The following is a 16,775-nucleotide window of genomic DNA, read 5'->3' as shown; positions in this document are numbered from 1 at the left end:
GAAAATACGTTTGTTTATTCACCGTCGACACTGGAGTCAGTGTCCGTGTCTGTGTCTGACTGAGGTAAATGGGCGTTTTTACAAGCCCCTGACGGTGTCTGAGACGCCTGGACAGGTACTAATTTGTTTGCCGGCCGTCTCATGTCGTCAACCGACCTTGCAGCGTGTTGACATTATCACGTAATTCCTAAATAAGCCATCCATTCCAGTGTCGACTCCCTAGAGAGTGACATCACCAATACAGGCAATTTGCTCCGCCTCCTCACCAACATCGTCCTCCTACATGTCGACACACACGTACCGACACACAGCACACACACAGGGAATGCTCTGATAGAGGACAGGACCCCACTAGCCCTTTGGGGAGACAGAGGGAGAGTTTGCCAGCACACACCAAAAACGCTATAATTATACAGGGACAACCCCTTATACAAGTGTTTTCCCTTATAGCATTTTTATATATGTAATCATATCGCCAAATAAGTGCACCCCCTCTCTGTTTTAACCCTGTTTCTGTAGTGCAGTGCAGGGGAGAGCCTGGGAGCCTTCCTCACAGCAGAGCTGAGCAGGAAAATGGCGCCGTGTGCTGAGGAGAATAGGCCCCGCCCCCTTTTCGGCGGGCTCTTCTCCCGGAGTTTGTGAGATCTGGCAGGGGTTAAATACATCCATATAGCCTCAAGGGCTATATGTGATGTATTTTAGCCATAAAAAGGTATTATACATTGCTGCCCAGGGCGCCCCCCCCCAGCGCCCTGCACCCTCAGTGACAGTTGGTGACTGTTGGTGAAGTGTGCTGACAACAATGGCGCACAGCTGCAGTGCTGTGCGCTACCTTATGAAGACTGAAAGTCTTCTGCCGCCTGTTTCTGGACCTCTGGACCTCTTCAACTTCGGCATCTGCAAGGGGGGTCGGCGGCACGGCTCCGGGACGAACCCCAGGGTGAGACCTGTGTTCCGACTCCCTCTGGAGCTAATGGTGTCCAGTAGCCTAAGAAGCAAATCCATCCTGCACGCAGGTGAGTTTACTTCTCTCCCCTAAGTCCCTCGTAGCAGTGAGCCTGTTGCCAGCAGGTCTCACTGAAAGAAAAAAAAACTAACTTAAACTTTTATTCTAAGCAGCTCAGGAGAGCCACCTAGATTGCACCCTTCTCGGCCGGGCACAAAAATCTAACTGAGGCTTGGAGGAGGGTCATAGGGGGAGGAGCCAGTGCACACCACCTGATCCTAAAGCTTTTATTATTGTGCCCTGTCTCCTGCGGAGCCGCTATATCCCCATGGTCCTTACGGAGTCCCCAGCATCCACTAGGACGTCAGAGAAATAGACACTGCCCCGGCTCACGGGGGGTGCACTGCCTGGCCAGCCCCTGTCCCCATGTACTGGGAAGCCAAGCTGTGCACTGGCAGGCTGCGCTGCTTGGCCAGTCACAATTTCTGTATGGCAGCACTGGCCCATCAGGCCATTGGCCCTTCTGGCATTTGCTTGAAGTACCAGATGGCCAGGCCGGCCCTGCCTGTAAAAAATGTGGATAGACACTAATGTAAGAAACCTAGATAGTTTTCCCACTATTCTCCATATCGGGGGTAATTCTGAGTTAATCGCAGCAGCAAGTTTGTTAGCAATTGGGCAAAACCATGTGCACTGCAGGGGGGGCAGATGTAACATTTGACAGAGAGAGTTAGAGTTGGCTGGGTTATTTTGTTTCTGTGCAGGGTAAATACTGGCTGCTTTATTTTTACACTGCATTTTAGATTTCAGCTTGAACACACCCCACCCAAATCTAACTCTCTCTGCACATGTTATATCTGCCCCCCTGCAGTGCACATGGGGGGTCATTCCGAGTTGTTTGCTCGGTATTTTTCTTCGCATCGCAGCGATTTTCCGCTAACTGCGCATGCGCAATGTTCGCACTGCGACTGCGCCAAGTAAATTTGCTATGCAGTTAGGAATTTTACTCACGGCATTACGAGGTTTTTTCTTCGTTCTGGTGATCGTAGTGTGATTGACAGGAAGTGGGTGTTTCTGGGGGGAAACTGGCCGTTTTATGGGAGTGTGTGAAAAAACGCTACCGTTTCTGGGAAAAACGCGGGAGTGGCTGGAGAAATGGAGGAGTGTCTGGGCGAACGCTGGGTGTGTTTGTGACGTCAAACCAGGAACGACAAGCACTGAACTGATCGCAGATGCCGAATAAGTGTGGAGCTACTCAGAAATTGCTAAGAAGTGTCTATTCGCAATTTTGCTAATCTTTTGTTCGCAATTTTGATAAGCTAAGATTCACTCCCAGTAGGCGGCGGCTTAGCATGTGCAAAGCTGCTAAAAGCAGCTTGCGAGCGAACAACTCGGAATGACCCCCATGGTTTTGCCCAACTGCTAACAAAATTGCTGCTGCAATATCCAAACATCTGAACCTTCTACATTAAGGGCTTGTTTCAGAGATGTATGCAAATGCATTCATAGCTGTGAATTTGTAAGCAGCAACTGTGGCAAAATATGGAAATGTACCATCCATTTGGATTTGTATTGAGACACCCACCAGTGGCTTTGCAGATCCCAGTGGCTGTGTACAAAGGGGGTCATTCCGAGTTGATCACTCGCTAACTACTTTTTGCCGCGCTGCGATCATATAGTCATCACCTATAGGGGAGTGTATTTTCGCTTTGCAAGTGTGCGAACGCTTGTGCAGACAAGCGGTACAAAAACAGTTTTGTGCAGTCTCTGAGTAGCTTTGAACTTACTCAACCGCTGCGATCACTTCAGCCTGTCCGGGCCCGGAATTGACGTCAGACACCCGCCCTGCAAACGCTTGGACACGCCTGCGTTTTTCCAACCACTCCCAGAAAACGGTCAGTTGACACCCATAAACGCCTTCTTCCTGTCAATCTCCTTGCGATCGGCTGTGCAAATGGATTCTTCGTTAAATCCATCGCTCAGCACCGATCCGCTTTGTACCCGTACGACATGCCTGCACATTGCGGTGCATAAGCATGCACAGTTTTACCGAGATTTGACTTGATCGCAGTGCTGCAAAAAATAGCTAGCTAGCGATCAACTCGGAATGACCCCCAAAGATGCAGCAGCCATTGCAGAAGAGTCGCTTTTTAAAGTTCTAAATAGCCCTGTGACCACACTGCATGCCTGCAGGAAGTAAGTTTTCAGAGACACAGCAGCTGTATAAATGATCAAAGTCGCTGCCTCAAACACATCCACAAAATGGTTGCGACACATCTGCGTTTTTGCAGCTACTTTGTTACCTCCCCCAATAGCGACTGTTAATTACTCTGCAAACAAATTGAATTTGCATTCATCTCTGGTGTGACAGATTCCAGCTACTGGAAAATATAATTTGACTTCTCAGATTCCAAAATAGGTCAATAAGATTTTGACAAAAATACAGTATGCAATTTAAAATGAAATAACATTTGTAACTTTACCCACAGATAAATTGCTAAACATACTGTATTTCTCTTATTCTCTACAGAGAAGCTATTTTTAATTAATCGCAGTCTAGGTGTGTGCATATTCACTCAGGGGCTAAAGTCATGTTGAGAAATCTGAATTATTAATTATAATTAAACACAGTTGGGGTCACTTTTCCAATCCCAAATCATTTTGTAATCCCAGGATTTCATGTTTACCATACTCCAAAATCTGGATTTTTGGATTATTTGTATGATTGGGTTTAAGGGAAAAGGGGTAATAAAAAGCATTATATTTTTGAATATATTTTTATTTCTTCATGACAAAATAATTGGGGATTTTTTTGTTGTTAAATTATTACTTTTCCCAACTGCTACCTACTACAGTAGTTTTCTTGCAGTTCTCCATCTCCCTACCTCCTGTCCTCACTGCTATCTAACCCCAAAACACCTCCTGTCTTCACTGCTATCTAACCCCAAACCACCTCCTGTCCTCACTGCTATCTAACCGCAAACCACCTCCTGTCCTCACTGCTATCTAACCCCAAACCACCTCCTGTCCTCACTGCTATCTAACCCCAAACCACCTCCTGTCCTCACTGCTATCTAACCGCAAACCAGTTGCGGAACTACCGCTAGTGCAAGCTGTGCCTTGCACTGGGGCCCGCCACTGTCAAGGGGCCCAAAGCAGCGCGGCATCTAATGAGTCAAACTGACTTATTACATACCGCTGTGTGCTGCGGGCCACCGCCGCCCGCAGCGCACAGCCGTCCGCTGAGGAGCGCAGCAGCCACGGGGGAAGGAGGAGGAGGGAAGTGGAGGAGGGAGCCGCAGCAGCGCTGTGTAATTGGTGGAGGCGTGCTGCTGCTGCTGTCCCTCTCTTTCACCATAGGTTGTCCTCCGCCGCTGTGAATGCTGGGAAGCGCATCCCAGCATTCACAGCGTCAGAGGACAGCCTATGGTGAAAGGAGAGGGACAGCAGCAGCAGCTCCTCCACCAATTACATTGCACTACTGCGGCTCCCTCCTCCACCTCCCTCCTCCTCCTTCTCCTCGGCCCGGGATCTCTGCCAGAAGAAGCTGCACCGAGGAGCCTAACTGCCAGCGGAGACAGTAAGTATAATCTGTTCTTTCTTTCCTTTCTTTCTTTTCTTTCTTTCTCTCTTTCTTTCTTTCTTTCTTTCTTTCTTTCTTTCTTTCTTTCTTTCTTTCTTTCTTTCTTTCTTTCTTTCTCTTTCTTTCTTTCTTTTCTTTCTTTCTCTCTTTCTCTCTTTCTTTCTTTCTCTTTCTTTCTTTCTTTCTTTCTTTCTATTCTGTCTGTCTTAATGTGTAAAAAGGGGGACGCTGTCTGCCATTATGTGTAAAAAAGGGGGACGCTGTCTGCCGTAATGTGCAAAGAGGGGGACGCTGTCTGCCGTAATGTGCAAAAAGGGGGACGCTGTCTGACGTAATGTGCAAGAAGAGTGACGCTGTCTGCCGTAATGTGCAAAAAGGGGGACGCTCTCTGCCATAATGTGTAAAAAAGGGGGACGCTGTCTGCCGTTATGTGTAAAAAAGGGGAAGCTGTCTGCCGTTATGTGCAAAAAAGGGGGACGCTGTCTGCCGTTATGTTTAAAAAAGGGGGACGCTGTCTGCCATTATGTGTAAAAAAGGGGGACACTGTCTGCCGTAATGTGTAAAACAGGGGAATCTGTCTGCCGTAATGTGTAAAAAAGGGGAATCTGTCTGCCGTAATATGTAAAAAGGGGACGCTGTCTGCCGTAATGTGTAAAAGGGGCTCTACCTGGTGTAATGGTGCTACTGTGCGGCGTATTTTGAATAATGGAGAGTACTGTGCACCATTATATGAATTGGTATTATTTTGTGGCCACACCCCTTCCCCACAAAGCCAGGCCCATATTTTTTGCATGCGCGCACTGCCCCTGTTTTACATAGAGGCGGGGCTCCAATGCCGTTTCTTGCACACAGTGCTAAAATGTTAGTTACGGCACTGTTGCTAGGTATCCATTTCTCTGGCTCTGAGCAGGTCCCCATCACCAAATCCTATCCAGGTGTGAGGGGGTGGACTTGGATGGGATGAGGGGCCCAAAGCATTTTGTTGCACCGGGGCCCACCGCTCGCTATTTCATCCACTGCCCCAAACCACCTCCTGTTCTCATTGCTTTCTCTCCCCAAACCACCTCCTGTCATCACTGCTTTCTCTCCCCAAACCACCTCCTGTCCTCACTGCTATCTAACTCCAAACCACCTCATGTCCTCACTGGAATCTAACCCCAAACCACCTCCTGTCCTGACTGCTTTCTAACCCCAAACCACCTCCTGTCCTCACTGCTATCTAACCCCAACCCAACTCCTGTCCTCACTGCTTTCTCTCCCCAACCAACTCCTGTCCTCACTGCTATCTAACTCCAAACCACCTCATGTCCTCACTGCTTTCTAACTCCAAACCACCTCATGTCCTCACTGCTTTCTAACTCCAAACCACCTCATGTCCTCAGTGCTATCTAACCCCTAACCACCTCCTGTCCTCACTGCTTTCTCTCCCCAAACCACCTCCTGTCCTCACTGCTATCTAAATCTAAACCACCTCATGTCCTCACTGCTATCTAACCCCAAACCACCTCCTGTCCTCACTGCTTTCTCTCCCCAAACCACCTCCTGTCCTCACTGCTATCTAACCCCAAACCAACTCCTGTCCTCACTGCTTTCTCACACCAAACCACCTTCTGTCCTCACTGCTATCTAACTCCAAACCACCTCCTGTCCTCACTGCTATCTAACCCCAAATCACCTCCTGTCCTTACTGCTTTCTAACCCCAAACGATCTTCTGTCCTCACTGCTATCTAACTCCAAACCACCTCCTGTCCTCACTGCTTTCTCTCCCCAAACCAAATCCTGTCCTCACTGCTATCTAACTCAAAACCACCTCATGTCCTCACTGCTTTCTAACTCCAAACCACCTCATGTCCTCACTGCTATCTAACCCCAAACCACCTCCTGTCCTCACTGCTTTCTCTCCCCAAACCAACTCCTGTCCTCACTGCTTTCTCTCCCCAAACCAACTCCTGTCCTCACTGCTATCTAACTCCAAACCACCTCATGTCCTCACTGCTATCTAGCTCCATACCACCTCATGTCCTCACTGCTATCTAACCCCAAACCACCTCCTGTCCTCACTGCTATCTAACTCCAAACCACATCATGTCCTCACTGCTATGTAACCCCAAACCACCTCCTGTCCTCACTGCTTTCTCTCCCCAAACCACCTCCTGTCCTTACTGCTATCTAACTCCAAACCACTTCCTGTCCTCACTGCTATCTAACCCCAAACCACCTCCTTTCCTCTCTGCATTCTCTCCCAAAACCACCTCCTGTCCTCACTGCTATCAAACCCAAATCCAACTCCTGTCCTCACTGCTTTCTCACACCAAACCACCTCCTGTCCTCACTGGAATCTAACCCCAAACCTCCTCCTGTTCTCACTGCTATCTAACCCCAAACCACCTCCTGTCCTCACTGCTATCGAACGCCAAACCACCTCCTGTCCTCACTGCTAACTAACCCGAAAAAAATCTCCTCTCCTCACTGGAATCTAACCTCAAACCACCTCCTGTCCTCACTGCTATCTAACTCCAAACCACCTCCTGTCCTCACTGGAATCTAACCCCAAACCACCTCCTGTTCTCACTGCTATCTAACCCCAAACCACCTTCTGTCCTCACTGCTATCGAACTCCAAACCACCTCATGTCCTCACTGCTATCTAACCCCAAACCACCTCCTGTCCTCACTGCTATCTAACTCCAAACCACCTCATGTCCTCACTGCTATCTATCCCCAAACCACCTCCTATCCTTACTGCTATCTAACTCCAAACCACTTCCTGTCCTCACTGCTATCTAACCCCAAACCACCTCCTTTCCTCACTGTTTTTTCTCCCCAAACCACCTCCTGTCCTCACTGTTATCTAACCCCAAACCACTTCCTGTCCTCACTGCTATCTAACCCCAAACCACCTCCTTTCCTCTCTGCATTCTCTCCCAAAACCACCTCCTGTCCTCACTGCTATCAAACCCAAATCCAACTCCTGTCCTCACTGCTTTCTCACACCAAACCACCTCCTGTCCTCACTGGAATCTAACCCCAAACCTCCTCCTGTTCTCACTGCTATCTAACCCCAAACCACCTCCTGTCCTCACTGCTATCGAACGCCAAACCACCTCCTGTCCTCACTGCTAACTAACCCGAAAAAAATCTCCTCTCCTCACTGGAATCTAACCTCAAACCACCTCCTGTCCTCACTGCTATCTAACTCCAAACCACCTCCTGTCCTCACTGGAATCTAACCCCAAACCACCTCCTGTTCTCACTGCTATCTAACCCCAAACCACCTTCTGTCCTCACTGCTATCGAACTCCAAACCACCTCATGTCCTCACTGCTATCTAACCCCAAACCACCTCCTGTCCTCACTGCTATCTAACTCCAAACCACCTCATGTCCTCACTGCTATCTATCCCCAAACCACCTCCTATCCTTACTGCTATCTAACTCCAAACCACTTCCTGTCCTCACTGCTATCTAACCCCAAACCACCTCCTTTCCTCACTGTTTTTTCTCCCCAAACCACCTCCTGTCCTCACTGTTATCTAACCCAAAACCACCTCCTGTCCACACTGCTTTGTCTCCTCAAACCACCTCCTGTCCTCACTGCTTTCTCTCCCCAAACCACCTTCTGTCCTCATTGCTCTCTAACTCCAAACCACCTCCTGTCCTCACTGCTATCTAACCCCAAATCACCTCCTGTCCTCACTGCTATCTAACCCCAAACCACCTCCTGTCCTCACTGCTATCTAACCCAAAACCACCTCCTGTCCTCACTGCTTTCTCTCCCCAAACCACCTTCTGTCCTCACTGCTTTCTCATACCAACCCACCTCTTGTCCTCACTGCTATCTAACTCCAAACCACCTCCTGTACTCACTGCTATCTAGCTCCAAACCACCTCATGTCCTCACTGCTATCTAACCCCAAACCACCTCCTGTCCTCACTGCTTTCTCTCCCCAAACCACCTCCTGTCCTCACTGCTATCTAAATCTTAACCACCTCATGTCCTCACTGCTATCTAACCCCAAACCACCTCCTGTCCTCACTGCTTTCTCTCCCCAAACCACCTCCTGTCCTCACTGCTATCTAACCCCAAACCAACTCCTGTCCTCACTGCTTTCTCACACCAAACCACCTTCTGTCCTCACTGCTATCTAACTCCAAACCACCTCCTGTCCTCACTGCTATCTAACCCCAAATCACCTCCTGTCCTTACTGCTTTCTAACCCCAAACGATCTCCTGTCCTCACTGCTATCTAACTCCAAACCACCTCCTGTCCTCACTGCTTTCTCTCCCCAAACCAAATCCTGTCCTCACTGCTATCTAACTCAAAACCACCTCATGTCCTCACTGCTTTCTAACTCCAAACCACCTCATGTCCTCACTGCTATCTAACCCCAACCCACCTCCTGTCCTCACTGCTTTCTCTCCCCAAACCAACTCCTGTCCTCACTGCTTTCTCTCCCCAAACCAACTCCTGTCCTCACTGCTATCTAACTCCAAACCACCTCATGTCCTCACTGCTATCTAGCTCCATACCACCTCATGTCCTCACTGCTATCTAACCCCAAACCACCTCCTGTCCTCACTGCTATCTAACTCCAAACCACATCATGTCCTCACTGCTATGTAACCCCAAACTACCTCCTGTCCTCACTGCTTTCTCTCCCCAAACCACCTCCTGTCCTCACTGCTATCTAACTCCAAACCACTTCCTGTCCTCACTGCTATCTAACCCCAAACCACCTCCTTTCCTCTCTGCATTCTCTCCCAAAACCACCTCCTGTCCTCACTGCTATCAAACCCCAAACCAACTCCTGTCCTCACTGCTTTCTCACACCAAACCACCTCCTGTCCTCACTGGAATCTAACCCCAAACCACCTCCTGTTCTCACTGCTATCTAACCCCAAACCACCTCCTGTCCTCACTGCTATCGAACGCCAAACCACCTCCTGTCCTCACTGCTAACTAACCCGAAAAAAATCTCCTGTCCTCACTGGAATCTAACCTCAAACCACCTCCTGTCCTCACTGCTATCTAACTCCAAACCACCTCCTGTCCTCACTGGAATCTAACCCCAAACCACCTCCTGTTCTCACTGCTATCTAACCCCAAACCACCTTCTGTCCTCACTGCTATCGAACTCCAAACCACCTCATGTCCTCACTGCTATCTAACCCCAAACCACCTCCTGTCCTCACTGCTATCTAACTCCAAACCACCTCATGTCCTCACTGCTATCTATCCCCAAACCACCTCCTATCCTTACTGCTATCTAACTCCAAACCACTTCCTGTCCTCACTGCTATCTAACCCCAAACCACCTCCTTTCCTCACTGTTTTTTCTCCCCAAACCACCTCCTGTCCTCACTGTTATCTAACCCAAAACCACCTCCTGTCCACACTGCTTTGTCTCCTCAAACCACCTCCTGTCCTCACTGCTTTCTCTCCCCAAACCACCTTCTGTCCTCATTGCTCTCTAACTCCAAACCACCTCCTGTCCTCACTGCTATCTAACCCCAAATCACCTCCTGTCCTCACTGCTATCTAACCCCAAACCACCTCCTGTCCTCACTGCTATCTAACCCAAAACCACCTCCTGTCCTCACTGCTTTCTCTCCCCAAACCACCTTCTGTCCTCACTGCTTTCTCATACCAACCCACCTCTTGTCCTCACTGCTATCTAACTCCAAACCACCTCCTGTACTCACTGCTATCTAGCTCCAAACCACCTCATGTCCTCACTGCTATCTAACCCCAAACCACCTCCTGTCCTCACTGCTTTCTCTCCCCAACCCACCTCCTGTCCTCACTGCTATCTAACTCTAAACCACCTCATGTTCTCACTGCTATCTAACCCCAAACCACCTCCTGTCCTCACTGCTTTCTCTCCCCAACCAACCTCTTGTCCTTACTGCTATCTAACTCCAAATCACCTCATGTCCTCACTGCTATATAACCCCAAACCACCTCCTGTCCTCACTGCTATCTAACTCCAAACCACCTCATGTCCTCACTGCTATCTATCCCCAAACCACCTCCTGTCCTTACTGCTATCTAACTCCAAACCACTTCCTGTCCTCACTGCTATCTAACCCCAAACCACCTCCTTTCCTCACTGCTTTTTCTCCCCAAATCACCTCCTGTCCTCACTGCTATCTAACCCCAAACAACCTCCTGTCCACACTGCTTTCTCTCCCCAAACCACTTCCTGTCCTCACTGCTTTCTCTCCCCAAACCACCTCCTGTCCTCACTGCTAGCTAACTCCAAACCACCTCCTGTCCTCACTGCTATCTAACCCCAAATCACCTCCTGTCCTCACTGCTATCTAACCCCAAATCACCTCCTGTCCTCACTGCTATCTAACCCAAAACCACCTCCTGTCCTCACTGCTTTCTCTCCCCAAACCACCTTCTGTCCTCACTGCTTTCTCATACCAACCCACCTCCTGTCCTCACTGCTATCTAACTCCAAACCACCTCATGTCCTCACTGCTTTCTATCCCCAAACCACCTCCTATCCTTACTGCTATCTAACTCCAAACCACTTCCTGTCCTCACTGCTATCTAACCCCAAACCACCTCCTTTCCTCACTGTTTTTTCTCCCCAAACCACCTCCTGTCCTCACTGTTATCTAACCCCAAACCACCTCCTGTCTGTCCACACTGCTTTGTCTCCTCAAACCACCTCCTGTCCTCACTGCTTTCTCTCCCCAAACCACCTTCTGTCCTCATTGCTCTCTAACTCCAAACCACCTCCTGTCCTCACTGCTATCTAACCCCAAATCACCTCCTGTCCTCACTGCTATCTAACCCCAAACCACCTCCTGTCCTCACTGCTATCTAACCCAAAACCACCTCCTGTCCTCACTGCTTTCTCTCCCCAAACCACCTTCTGTCCTCACTGCTTTCTCATACCAACCCACCTCTTGTCCTCACTGCTATCTAACTCCAAACCACCTCCTGTACTCACTGCTATCTAGCTCCAAACCACCTCATGTCCTCACTGCTATCTAACCCCAAACCACCTCCTGTCCTCACTGCTTTCTCTCCCCAACCCACCTCCTGTCCTCACTGCTATCTAACTCTAAACCACCTCATGTTCTCACTGCTATCTAACCCCAAACCACCTCCTGTCCTCACTGCTTTCTCTCCCCAACCCACCTCTTGTCCTTACTGCTATCTAACTCCAAACCACCTCATGTCCTCACTGCTATATAACCCCAAACCACCTCCTGTCCTCACTGCTATCTAACTCCAAACCACCTCATGTCCTCACTGCTATCTATCCCCAAACCACCTCCTGTCCTTACTGCTATCTAACTCCAAACCACTTCCTGTCCTCACTGCTATCTAACCCCAAACCACCTCCTTTCCTCACTGCTTTTTCTCCCCAAATCACCTCCTGTCCTCACTGCTATCTAACCCCAAACAACCTCCTGTCCACACTGCTTTCTCTCCCCAAACCACTTCCTGTCCTCACTGCTTTCTCTCCCCAAACCACCTCCTGTCCTCACTGCTAGCTAACTCCAAACCACCTCCTGTCCTCACTGCTATCTAACCCCAAATCACCTCCTGTCCTCACTGCTATCTAACCCCAAACTACCTCCTGTCCTCACTGCTATCTAACCCAAAACCACCTCCTGTCCTCACTGCTTTCTCTCCCCAAACCACCTTCTGTCCTCACTGCTTTCTCATACCAACCCACCTCCTGTCCTCACTGCTATCTAACTCCAAACCACCTCCTGTCCTCACTGCTTTCTCTCCCCAAACCACCTCCTGTCCTCACTGCTATCTAACTCTAAACCACCTCATGTCCTCACTGCTATCTAACCCCAAACCACCTCATGTCCTCACTGCGTTCTCTCCCCAACCCACCTCCTGTCCTTACTGCTATCTAACTCCAAACCACCTCCTGTCCTCACTGCTATCTAACCCCAAACCACCTCCTGTCCTCACTGCTATCTAACTCCAAACCATGTCATGTCCTCACTGCTATCTATCCCCAAACCACCTCCTGTCCTTACTGCTATCTAACTCCAAACCACTTCCTGTCCTCACTGCTATCTAACCCCAAACCACCTCCTTTCGTCACTGCTTTTTCTCCCCAAATCACCTCCTGTCCTCACTGCTATCTAACCCCAAACCACCTCCTGTCCACACTGCTTTCTCTCCCCAAACCACTTCCTGTCCTCACTGCTTTCTCTCCCCAAACCACCTCCTGTCCTCACTGCTCTCTAACTCCAAACCACCTCCTGTCCTTACTGCTATCTAACCCCAAATCACCTCCTGTCCTCACTGCTATCTAACCCAAAACCACCTCCGGTCCTCACTGCTTTCTCTCCCCAAACCACCTTCTGTCCTCACTGCTTTCTCATACCAACCCACCTCCTGTCCTCACTGCTATCTAACTCCAAACCACCTCCTGTCCTCACTGCTATCTAACCCCAAATCACCTCCTGTCCTCACTGCTATCTAACCCCAAACCACCTCCTGTCCTCACTGCTTTCTCTCCCCTTACCACCTCCTGTCCTCACTGCTTTCTCTCCCCAAACCACCTCCTGTCCTCACTGCTATCTAACACCAAACCACCTCCTGTCCTCACTGCTATCTAACTCCAAACCACCTCATGTCCTCACTGCTTTCTAACTCCAAACCACCTCATGTCCTCACTGCTATCTAACCCCAAACCACCTCCTTTCCTCACTGCTTTCTCTCCCCAAACCACCTCCTGTCCTCACTGCTATCTAACTCCAAACCACCTCATGTCCTCACTGCTATCTAACCCCAAACCACCTCCTGTCCTCACTGCTTTCTCTCCCCAAACCACCTCCTGTCCTTACTGCTAGCTAACTCCAAACCACTTCCTGTCCTCAATGCTATCTAACTCCAAACTACCTCCTGTTCTCACTGCTTTCTAACCCCAAACCACCTCCTGTCCTTACTGCTATCTGTATGGCATAATGTGTACTAGCAGCTCTAAAATGTGACATATGGTGAACTTAATCACTACTACGATTCATAAAGAAAACTAGGGCACTACTATGGGGCATAACACTAAATAAGGCTCTACTATGGTACAGAAAATGAACTAGGGCACTATTATAGGGCAGAAAATTGGCAACTGCTGCAGAGAAGTGTCTCTCTAGAAGCATTGGGACGGTGGCTCCTTCAAAATGTTTCTATGGGGCCCACAAATTTCTGGCTATGCCCCTGCTTCCCACTGTTATATATTTTATTTAATATATTAGTTTCTGCTATAAAATTTCTTGATATGTATCTATATTAGCTGAAGCATGCTAAATCCCTTACAAAGCATTGCAAAAAAAGTTACAACACAATTGTCTCTTGATGTTATTCAACAGATTTATAATCAGTAGTGTTTCTGAAAATTCACATAAATCAGAATGTGCTTACCTGAATCATTATAATGTGAAAAGTCGGAATGGTGCATATGTGACCAACTTTATTTGTGCAAGAAGAAGCTATGGAAAAACGTGACATTTGGAGAAATGGATAAGGTTTGCATTAACTGTACATGTTTTCAACTATAGAGGAATTAAAAAGAAAGTTCTATATAAGGGAAACAGGAGTACTGTAATTAATACTTGCAATGTGTCCAATTATTATGAGTGAAACTTAATATATGCTATTTTGATCTAAGATGCAATAACACTGTATTAACTCCACATTAAGTATATTCTAATATTGAATTTGTATATATGAACAATATATAACCTGACGATACACAAAGGGGGTTAGTGACTTAACTGATCGTCAGATTGGCCACAGGAGTTCCATTACATGGCATCGTTTTATGGATTACAGAAGCCGCAGTACATAATGTAGTATGAATGGGGCTTCCTGTTTGGCTGTGCGATGGGCCTTGCAAATGGTGCTCCTTCAGTGGCCAAATACCGGACACACAACACGAATATAAAGCAGATCCGACAGACAGTCGGGTTGCCTTGACAAGGTGGGTAGCAGCGAAACTCGCTTTGGCATGCCTGCTTTGTTACACTATACCTGCTCCTTTCCTATACTGTTTGTGTGTGTGTATGGGTTGGGAATGGGTGACCGCGCTTGGGATCCCGCAGGTCACAACACCGACGCCGGGATCCCAGGGATTAGAATGCCGGTGGAGGGAGGGGGGGAGCTCAACAATGCCCTTGCGGGATCGATCCTCACTGGGAAGGTGCTTTCATGCTGGCATCATGACCACATGCCATTGAAAGGTTCAGTGGCACAAAGGGGGAGATGTACTAAGCAGTGATAAAAGTGGAGAAATGAGCCAGTGGAGAAGTGCCCATGGCAACCAATCAGCTGCTCTGTAAATTTTTATACTATGCAAATTGTAAATGTTACGTCAATGCAGACTGGTTGCCATGGCTCACTTCTCCACTTTTATCACTGCTTAGTACATCTTACAGATTTTATTTTAGTTATACTGTCACTTAAAAAATGCAATTGTCAAGAGATTTGTTGCTTTGTCAAGTTGTCATATTGTCACGGTATTTCCTTCCGTCAGTCAAACAATTGTTTACAACCAACTAATGATGTTATCAAGATTTGTCACGCTGTCACCATGTGGTGTAATAGCTTTAGTTTTTCAATACTAAATAACTTTTTATTTGGCAGCTTCACCTTGAGAGCAGTGGAAGATATTCACATACAAACACATGTATTCTTATATGTATAAGTAAGGGCCTAATTCAGGTCACATCGCAAACGCGATGCAATCACAATTTGTGAGATGGCCCCGCTGTGCGCACAAGCAGGTCCCATCATGCGCAAGCAGTAATGTGATCGGCAGTTGGAGGGTGGCGAGTAGCATGCTGGGTGGCCTTGCCCTAGGATGGGTGGCCCTCAGCATGTGATTGCTGTAAGAGTAGCAGATTTTTCTAGAAAGCAGATTATGCAACCCTTACTGAATTATACCCTATATGCCTTTTCTGGGGCACACTTCAGTCATTTAGTAAAATGTAACTTTTATTCTCGATACATTTACAATAGCAAAAGAAAACAATCTTAAGATATTATTAGATATTTTATTAGCTTGTGTGACCATAAACAAGTTCTGTATATTAATTTTTTTTATTTATCTTTATTGTACTGGGAGAGTGAAAAAGAAACTACAGATTGGCAAAATTATTATGTTTTTTCCCCCTCTATTAGGGGTCTATTCGTGAAACAGTGAAAAGTGTGGAGATGTGAGCCAGAGGAGAAGTTGCCCATGGCAACCAATCAGCATTGACGTAACATTTATAATTTGCATACTACAAAATTATACAGAGGAGCTGATTGGTTGCCATGGGCAACTTCTCCACTGGCTCATTTCTCCACTCTTTTCACTGCTTCATGAATAGACCCTTAATCTTTCTACAAGTACACTATGTAGACAAAAGTGATTGGACACTGACATCAAAATAGATGAATGAGATTGTATTGATGTCAGCACTTTGCAGGTCCACAACGTGCAGTGATTACCTCAGACACCCTTCTTGGCCACAAGTTCCTGGATAACAGCAGACGGTGTATTTTTCCAATCTGCCTTAAGTACAGAGACCAACTGCAACACTGAAGAAGGTCGAGTCGTTCTAGAATGCACCCGTCAATCCAGTTCATCCTCAAGGTTCTCATTGGGGTTAAAATCTGGACTCTGAGCTGGCCAGTCCATCTGGGTCACCGAATATTCTGTATACCAGTCCAGCGTCTTCCCGGGAAACATGACAGGTAGCATTGTCGTCCTAATAAAAACATTTGTTGTTTCTGTAGAACTGCAACAATATAAGGAGCACAGAGTTATCGAGAACATCTCTATACTTCCCCCTCTAACCACAAGGTCTGCATGGACCTGTATAAATGTGTCCCCCGGCTGTGTCATTATCTCCTTTACTAGTGCAGCCCGGTGCTGGCTTCAAAAATACGAGGGACCCCTACATCTTTTTCTCCCCCCGTATTTTTGGGGGTGTGATATTGAAAGTCGACAGTAACTAGGTCGACAATGTCTAGGTCGACCACTAATGGTTGACAGTAACTAGGTCGACAGGGTGTCTAGGTCAACAGGGTCTTTATGTCGACGTGTTCTAGGTCGACAGGTCAAAAGGTCGACATGAGTTTTTAATGTTGATTTGGTGTCTTTTTCTTCATAGAGTGACCGGGAACCCCAATTAGTGCACCGCGTCCCCTCGCATGGCTCGCTTCGCTCGCCATGGTTCAGGCATGGTGCCTTCGCTTCGCTCGGCACAGATTAC

General features: G+C 47.9%; 1 protein-coding gene across 5 annotated transcripts in view; it reads left to right on the top strand.

Annotated features, from left to right (window-relative positions):
- Positions 1-16,482, top strand: part of LOC135056801 (early activation antigen CD69-like) — a 207,968-nt gene extending 191,486 nt beyond the window's left edge. For 3 of the 5 annotated variants that reach the window (XM_063962406.1, XM_063962407.1, XM_063962403.1), the window contains one exon: positions 13,887-14,108. In XM_063962406.1, coding sequence (XP_063818476.1) covers positions 13,887-14,022 — 136 coding nt within the window. In that variant the 3' untranslated portion in view covers positions 14,023-14,108. Of the gene's footprint in view, positions 1-13,886; positions 14,109-15,976 lie in introns of those variants that run through there. The other 2 variants (XM_063962405.1, XM_063962404.1) reach the window with 2 other exon arrangements.
- Positions 16,483-16,775: the final 293 nt, after the last annotated feature.

Source organism: Pseudophryne corroboree, chromosome 3 (genome assembly GCF_028390025.1).
Source record: "Pseudophryne corroboree isolate aPseCor3 chromosome 3, aPseCor3.hap2, whole genome shotgun sequence".
NCBI classification, from domain to species: domain Eukaryota; kingdom Metazoa; phylum Chordata; class Amphibia; order Anura; family Myobatrachidae; genus Pseudophryne; species Pseudophryne corroboree.
This window is presented reverse-complemented; position numbering and strand designations above follow the sequence as displayed.